Consider the following 9,783-nt stretch of genomic DNA (forward strand, 5'->3'; position numbering starts at 1 on the left):
ATTTGACACAAGTTTGATTTTCTTAAAATATTGTGGTTGGAGGCATGCAGCTTTATATTCTGTTTATTCCAATCAAATGATATAAAACATTTTTTATGTAAATCCTGGACTTAAAATTGTCTGATTAACATACTTTATGCCCGTTTTGGAAAATGTAGAGGAAATGTTTCCATATACTTACCAACACATTAACCGAAAATTTGCTTATTGAATTTTACAAGAAACTTTCATTTTGATAATACTTTTAATATACATATCATTTCTTTTAAATTTAGTTCCCTTTGTATAAAAAGTATCCCTTATGCGCCAAGAAAAAAGTCCATTTCTCCGGCATATAATCTTTCAAAACATTAAAAAAATGAAGTGTAAAACAAACTTTCATTATGATACTGTATATTCAATTTATATAATAAATTATATTTTGATAAATTATTGTAATTTATAACCATTCATTGTGTTGTCTTATTTCCAAATATTTTCAAATTAAACAAATCTTTTACAGCAGCAAAAGGACCTCTCGCATGCTTCTTTTTAAAGAAGCAAACTTGTGTATTTCATTATTTGATGTTTACGTACATATCACTTTGATTACATTATGTTACCTGTATAACTCAACGCTATCTCATAACGAGAGTAACAATTTTAATATTGTCGGGGCGGTCACGTGATACCCATTCAATGCGATTTTTAGAGCTCGTGGTTTGCCATAAATGCTACATATCTGCGCAAAGTGGCTTTGAAGAAACCCGCGGAACGGCGTTAAAAAGTCAAAAGGTAAGTTTAAAATAATAATAAAAACATGCAGAAAATTTCGAGGCAAATATTGTTCAGATACATGTATCTGGATTTGGAGGGAAATCTTGTTTAAAAAAACAAACAACGAAGGTGTTGCAGCTGACATTAAAAATAATATAGTGTTTTAAGCAGTACTTGCCGGTTTTAATAACGACATTACGACGATGTCTAGAATGAGGAGTCCAACAATTAAATTACTAGACAGGTGGATATATCAGAATGGAACAGTCGGTAATTTATGGGCGAATCTCTTATTAACGGAAAGATTCGATACTTGTTGATTTCCGGGAGTCTGTAGGTATTTCTATTCCATATCATTCTGTCTTAATATCTTTGTTATCTTTATATATTGAAATAATTCCGCAGTTATTTTTCATATTTTTTATTTTATATATTTATTAATTTATTTATTTGCTTATTTTTTGGTAAAAACTTATATAATGGAGCACCGTGTAATTTAGTTATAAGTCTCGTTAAATGTTTCGCATGCTACTTTATACAACAGATATTCCACATACATAAATATAGGCCTAAGGTGTGGGGAATAGGATGACATCTTAATTAATTCAATTGTGGGAACAAAATAAGTTTAAAAATTTAAGTATATCCTTAAACATTATATTTGTTATTAGCTTTGCATTTTTTATAACATCTTTCAAGTGGAACATTACTTCCTGATCGATATACACAAAAATAAGGAATAAACTACATGTAAAATTTCGATTTCAAGATCTTAAACAAACTAGAAATGAAAGGGTATTCCCGCCGTTAACTTTTTAATTTATGGTCAAGCAAATAAATTTCCCGAAGTTTGATTTGCTGACACGTACAGTACGTATATCGCTAGCACAATGCATGTATAGTCTTGACTATACTAATGTCGGAAAGGACAATGATGATGACAACGTCAACGACGATGACAATGCTGGTGATGATGATGATGATAAAAATGTAAATGCTTCCTGAATTACCTGAACAAGACCGGTAAAGAAATTTGCACACTTTTGAAAAAAGGGCTTTAACAGTGGAGCTTTAACAGTGGATGGAATCACCTTGAATTTTAGAAGATCCGCATATACTTATTATGAAACGTCTTTTGACCTTTGATTTACTTCATAAAAAACCAAAGTCTCAGTGGTTTCATCAGAAACTAATCTTCATTTGGTATTAGTTCCTAATTTCGATGGTGTTGCATAAGTGATTGTATTTTATTATGTTTCAACACCATACTTTCTTCGCAAAAAATCTCGTTAGTAAGGGAAGTCACCATTTAAGTGCAGTATTCATCTCAATCCCATAAAAGCTGTAATCGCCTTTAAAACCAATACTATTTACTTTCGTTGATGAAAGTTGTTTACCATACTCTTGACACGACAGACCCGTTGTAAAGTGTGTCTCAAAAGGGTCATAAAATGCAAATTGAAAATAGTTGCATCCAAACAAAATATAATTTTTAAGAGAACGGAACAGAACATAGTGTAATATTATCTTAAAAATATGTATTAGGATTAAATTTTATCAACTCTAGGAGTGAACGTTCACACCATATCTATTTCAGTAGACTGTTTGACAAGTCAGCTGAAGATTCCGGGAGATACCCAGTAGAGACAGATCCTGGTATATCGAATGAACAAGATCCTGCTAGACTTATACAACGAAATCCTGGAATGTCGGATGATATACCTCGTATAGTTGGGGGAGAGGACAAAATGTATGATGCTTTCATATGCTGGTCTTCTGATTGTGAAATGGACCGACAGTTTTTGTATATCAATTAAAAGAAGAACTTGAGGTAAAACGAGAATATAAATTCTAAGTTCTACGATTACAGCATATTTCATGGCGAAAAGGTATCACTCACTTGCTTACTTTATGTATGACACTGATTATCGTTGAAGTGTGGATATCTACCCTCTCACCGCATGCAAAGAAAATCAGCTGATTTGTGCTGAATTACTATGTTTTAAATTATGTTATCATGTTCTGTAGGTTTTCATACGAAACATTTCAATGTTGGAATGTAAATTAAACTTAGATGAAAAAACTCTTCACATTAATTTTAATGCTGGTTCGAGGACTGCGTGTGTGACATGTGTTGCAATTAAGCAGACTGTGCTAGGCCATGCTGTAAATGCTGTATTGTTTTTACTCATTGAACACTGTTGTTTTTTGTTGTTGCCTTCACGCGCATAATTTACAACAACAGTGTCATTCTGTCTTTTCAGATGCCGTCGCGTAGTAATATTGTTATCTGGACAGTTTTTACAGGGAACCGCATGTGACTTCATTATTAAATTTGCCCATTCTCTACCACCAGGTAAGTTTAACAAGAAAATAAATCAACTAAAGACTAGCGAAGGAAATAAAGTTTTGTTCTGCACAAGCATTTATATCTACGGATAATTTGTGTATGTCCATCTGTGTGTGACAATTTTGGCCTTTCAGTATTCTAACTATTATTTTTGTATTCATAATATTACTGCGATTAATGTATAGTCCAAAATACCTTTTTCTAGCCCATATTTCACCATGTAGTTGTGGAAACTGGTATTAGATTTATACTCTCTTTCATTGATAACCTTAGCTTAGTACGTTTATGTTTCTTATGTATTTCTACATCTAATTATAGCTGCAAGAAGTAAGACACTTCTCCCAGTTATTCGTGAAAGAAATACACCAATACCCAGAATCCTTCGCTTTCTGACATTATGTGACTTCACAAGGCCCGGTATGAATGAATTGGTTTGGGACAAACTTTCTGCAGCCATAGTTGCGCCATCGGAAGATGAATCAAATCCATTTGACGAAAGTTTGACAGATTTAAAATATTCAACTCCAAAGCGTTTAGATGGACATGATGAATAATCTGGTCAGTCTAGAACTAGAAGTTTGCTGACAAGTTAGATAGATACATGCTTTTATATATATCATTTTACAAACATATATGCAAGATTAGAAAAAGCAGATACATTATATATAACATTGAATATTGGGGAAACATTTTCATGTATCCAACATCGCATATTTCAATGCATTTAAAATATCACTTGTATGCAGATACCGAAAATCGAAATATCAAGATTCATTCCTACAAGTTAACAAAGACATGTATAGGTACATATATATGACGAAATATCCACAGACACTTGGGGTTTGGAGCTCAAAACGCCTTTAAAATCCAAATAAAATGCATATTTGTCAATCCCAGCACATGTACTGATCATATATATCAAAAAAACTTAATATAAGCCGTTTTGAAAAAAAAAAATCATATTTCAACATCTATAATAATACACAAGATAAACATGTACGCCGGAAAAAATCCGCACCTATACCGTCATAATCACCATGTATTTTATTCCATTTCCAATATTTTCACACAATCCTTTGGTCCATCGACACAGAAGATATAATTCTTCACGATGATGGTCAATTTTAAACTTCAACGGTAATATAAACAAAGCAACAGCCGAAATAAACATCAAGATTATCGCCGTTTCTCTCCATTGACAAAATCTTTCCATAAATTCAAACTTTGCCCCAGCTTTGCCGTGTGCAAAATGCGCAGCGCTTTTAGGTTTGAGAGCCAAATAATCGGATGGCTTCGTTCATAGCCGACTGGTTTCCATCTTCATCATCGTGAAGAATTATATCTTATGTGTCGATGGACCAAAGGATTATGTGAAAATATTGGAAATGGAATAAAATACATGGTGATTATGACGGTAGGGGTGCGGATTTTCTACGGCGAACATTGTTATCTTGTGTTTTATTATAGATGTTGAAATATGATTTTTTTTTTCAAAACGGCTTATATTAAGTTTCTTTTTTATATATATGATCAGTACATGTGCTGGGATTGACAAATATGCATTTTATTTGGATTTTAAAGGCGTTTTGAGCTTCAAACCCCAAGTGTCTGTGGAAATATCGTTCAATAAATTATGGTAATTAGGGACTATAAATGACAATAAATTCTACCACGTGTGACGCTAAACTTAATTAACGCTGTATGTTTATCATAATATAGAATATTTGGACGGAACAAGACCAGATCCAATGTTTGAATTTAATGCTTCCTATGAATAAACTTATTATATCAGGGATGAATTACACCTTTGACTTAAGACTGTGTTAATAATAATATTACTATCAGTAAATTCATTTATAAAGCTTCTCATTTGCAATAAATTCCAGACTCGAATCTTGTTTAGGGCTTGTTTGTAACAGAATTAATCTGATATCAATGTCCACCTTATTACAGAAAATATTGAAATGTCAGAGATATTTTTACAAATTACTTAATTTTTTCTCTTAACCATGTATTTGCCCTTTATATATTTGTATAACATGCGATATAATATGGCTATGAATGTTATAACTTTATATGCTTAATTAATATTATATTATGTTACTTAAGAAATTAAAATTTGCAATTTTTTAAGATAAATGTTTTATCCACAATAAGACTGTGGTCTCATGCACATAGCAAACATTGTTATACTTACCTTTTCAAATAGTGAATAATATTTTACAGTTTATATAGTCTTAGATAAATTTAATTGGACATTAGTATAATGTAATATACAATATAAAATTGTATAATGCAAACAGTCGTAAGAAATTTTATTTGACAGGATATGGTTTTATAAATTTCATTAATTGAGTATGAACGACCATATATACATTATATATTTTACAAATATATGTTGCATCTGTATAGAACATTCATTGATTAAACCAATGTATTGTATTGATATAAAACATATGTTCATGTAAATTATGTTGAAGAAAACAAATCGTTGATATACTTAGGTTGGTAACATTTTGAGAATGTAAAGTATAAAGTATAATAATGATATACTTTCCAATGTTAAATGATATAAGTATAATGATAATTTTCTTCTTACCATTCGCATTTAAACATTTAAGCATTGTTTTATTCATTGTGTTCAATTTTATACCTTAATTTAAACTTCTGTAAGAAAAACATGCAATAGTGTAAATATATTGATGTTATGTCTTTGAAATACAATGTAGCTAGGGGGGACAATTCCCCAGTGCATAAAACAGTAAACTGATGTGATATGGTCTGTGGAGTTGTCTCCCTTAGAAACAAAAGTAAAAATAGTTTGTGATTCATGTTTTTTTTATATATTTTTATGTATACATGTAAAGATGAGGCATACATAAATAAATAAATAAATAAGTGTCAATCAGATATCATTACATCAGATAACGCAGCATGCTATGACGTACGTACAGGACACAATAGACTTACGCCCCGCGGTGATTCACAGTACAGCTTCCAATGAAGTGGACCAATTTAAATTGTTTTGTCGCAGATTGGCAAAATTTATCGTTGAACAGATTATGAAAGATGTTTGAAGTCCGATATATAACAGTCCGATCGATGCAGCAATTCTAAAGTCATGTTTTAATGAGATCATCAAGTTGTAAAGCATCCGCTAATTAGTTCGTTCACGCGATAATTGAGGAATTATATTCACAATTCCACATTTTTTTTCAAATTAATATGTAAAAGTACTTTTCAAATAGTGTAAACTATTATTTTAATGAGTTTTGTTTTGTACTAAATGCCAAATACGTCGTACACATTTGTGTTAAAGTTGATATCTTTAAAAAAAGCCGCAGGTAAATTTTGCCATAAATTTACAAACCTAATTTTTTTCTTATTTGCTGCAAAATGGAAACGCAAAAGAAATACTATGCAACAATGCTAAAAAGTATGAACTTATAACCATTCAAATAAACAACAAATTGATTCGAAAATATTTCAACAGAAAACAGACAAATTTTCAATTGTCACATATCTTCGCGACGCAGTTTAAAAAGAATCAACAAAATCTATTTTCATTTTTATTTTCTGAAATGGCATTGTAATATAACGATTATGAATGAAAATTATTTGCAGAAATGTTGATATGAATGAGGATGAATGCATTTGTCACTATATGTTAGACTGTGATTTTTATAACATAAGTGAATAAAGGTTGAAATTTGAAATGTTCTTATGTATTTAACACGGCTTATTTTGCAACAAAAGGACTTGCTGTTAATAAAGCCATTCACAGATATATTTCTTAAGCTTTAAAAGAGACTGGGTGTGTAAGGTCATGGTTAAGGGCACGATGACCTGATGCTGTAACTGCTGCATGCTTACAAATATTCTTGAAATCTGATCAATCACACATGCTCAGGGACCTTGCGTCTTGTTGTTACCAAGCACTCTTGTTCAATGTCTAGAAGAGTCACTAAGAGGTTTTAACTGTCTGATGGACAAAACTGAGAACATATCACCACAGATAGGAATTTTCCACGTCAGCAAGCCACAAAAACAAGCTATTCTTTACTAAGAAATTTCAAATAGAAACCTACTAACTGATGAAGAAATGATAAAGATAAAGAATTATTTATCAAGTGAAAATCTTTGTTTATTTGTTTTAAAGCAGCCAGGCAACAACATTCTGAACCTTCTATTACATGCAGAAGGGGGCTTTCCCCCTCTCTCGCCACACCCCAAATGTATCACAAATGTAGCGGGAACTCCCAGCAAATGATATCGTTATTGGGCATCCATTAATTCTTTCTTTAACATAAAACAAGAATTCACCTACATAATTAATTATATACACGTGTTCCCTATATCGTATCAATGTTCATAAATATTAATCGCTTTACAAAATAATCTTTTGACTGCAAGCTTTGTATATAAACCATTTGCGTTTAAAGTACTAAATCAAATAATTAACACAAAGAATATAATTTTATTACACAGATCAAGTTTATAACTTTATCACACCTGCCTTGTGATATATCGCCGTATGCTTTACCATCGTATGCTATATCAAAAAGCTAACACTTATGTTGAGGTCGCTATACAGTTTTTATGGTCATGAGAAAAGTTATATGATTGTATGTTATATCACCGTATATTTTATTTCGGTTATATGGTACACATTACTATTTCAAATCACTGGTTGTTATATGATCTCGTATGTCATATGACCATATGATACATCACAGTATTTCATCATACTGTATTCCATATTACCGTATGTTATATAATCGTATGTTAAATAATCCTATGCTGTGTCACCGTAAGCTACATCACCGTATATTATATGACCGTATGATACACAATCGTATACTATATCACCATATGTAACATCACCGTCTTTTATAAAACACTGTGTCTATAAAATCGTATGTAATATCACCGTACATCATATCACCATATATCATATGTTAAATAATCATATGTTGTATCATCGTATGTTAAATAACCGTATGTTATAACATAGTAGGTTATATGAAGGAATGTTATGTAAGAGTATGTTATATGAAGGTATGTTATATGAAGGTATGTTATGTAAGCGTATGTTATATGAAGGTATGTTATATCACCGTATGTTATATGAACGTATGTTATGTAAGCGTATGTTATATGAAGGTATGTTATATCACCGTATGTTATATAATCGTATTATGTGATTGTATATTATATCAACATGAATATTTACATTACACTAAAAGTCAAATTCCAATAATGTCTATAACATAAACGCGTGAAATAATAAAATGATATAAAAATATTGTCAGGAAGTTGAGATAAATTTACATTACAGACCAATACATTTCTGTGACACATGTACATACTATTCAATATAACCTGAGAGTAACTGATCAACCAATGAAAATATTGCTGTTTTACTTTCTTACTTTCACACGGGTATAAATCATTTACCTATTTACATCATAAACGTAAAGTCCCTGAGGTAACACGCCTCTAGACTTCAAAACATATTCAAATAACTCTTATCTAATCAGCAAAATGGAGGAGAAGTATGGTAATAAATATAATAATTTATGTCAACTTGTATAAATATCTATACATTTCTTAAAACTAATATTGCACGTGTCTTATGTTTGATTTTTTAAAATTTGTTGTTGTTGGTGGCGGTGGTGGTGGTGGTGGAAATTTTGATTACTTAACCTGGAGTCTGGAGACGTGCATTTTTTAAGAAATGCGGCAGTTATGCTGTAAAGTGCTTGCATGTTTCGTAGAATATGTACGATAGTTAGTCCGTGAACATAATGCAAACATCATGTTATATACCGGTATTTCACTTCGTTACATGCGATGATATTAATTATGTGATAATATATCTAATGATCTTATATCAGTAACTCAACAAAAAAGCAATCTTAGGATATTCATTATATACTTATAAATGAATTTTCATTGAAAAATATTGATGAAATAAAATGCATATTTTCATTTTTCGTATTTTCACCATAAAATTCACTGTAGTGAAAAATATTTTCGAATCGTAGGTCAAAAACAGAGAAAAAGGTATAGATTTATCAGGAAATTCATTTTTCCCTATAAATACGGTTTTTATTTTTCATCTCGTGGTATAAAAATGATCATATTTCACCCGTGGCTATTGTCACTCATAAAATATTTATTTTATATCACTCAGTGAAACTAAATCCCGTATCTTTAGAAGAATACTATCCTCTATTTCATTAGGTACACGTGTCTAAATGTATGAATATAATTTATATGTACAAGAAGTTACAAGGAATCATGACCAGGTTATACATGTGCAGGTTGATCTATTATATTTTTTATCTAACCTAAGATTGTTATATATTTTTAACTTTATACAGTGTTAGAGATGGTGTATTAATATTTTTAGCATTGTAAGCATTTATAAACAAGAAAACTACATAATCGATATTTTACTAACATGAAACCAATCGAGGTATCGATTTATCTACAATTGCCGATTAAAGTATGGACTACAGCCAGGTAGTTTACAAACCGCTTTCTATAACAATTTTCATTATCCAAATAAAAATTAAGCATATCGACATATTCTACTGTTCAATAAAACTAACGACCGTATTAAAATTATTTTGCCATATTATCAAGTCTCGGGTGCGTAATTTATATCGGAG

General features: G+C 30.8%; 1 protein-coding gene across 1 annotated transcript; it reads left to right on the forward strand.

Moving 5' to 3' along the window:
- The first annotated feature begins 2,617 nt into the window (after positions 1-2,617).
- Positions 2,618-5,455, forward strand: LOC132722051 (myeloid differentiation primary response protein MyD88-like). Its single transcript, XM_060706453.1, has 3 exons — positions 2,618-2,645; positions 3,021-3,112; positions 3,425-5,455. The coding sequence occupies exons 1-3, from the start codon at positions 2,635-2,637 to the stop codon at positions 3,658-3,660; spliced, it is 339 nt and encodes a 112-aa protein (XP_060562436.1). The 5' UTR covers positions 2,618-2,634; the 3' UTR covers positions 3,661-5,455.
- The last annotated feature ends 4,328 nt before the right edge of the window (positions 5,456-9,783 follow it).

The sequence above is a fragment of the Ruditapes philippinarum genome, unplaced genomic scaffold, assembly GCF_026571515.1.
Source record: "Ruditapes philippinarum isolate M1 unplaced genomic scaffold, ASM2657151v2 ctg12582_1_1_1_1, whole genome shotgun sequence".
Classification (NCBI taxonomy): Eukaryota; Metazoa; Mollusca; class Bivalvia; order Venerida; family Veneridae; genus Ruditapes; species Ruditapes philippinarum.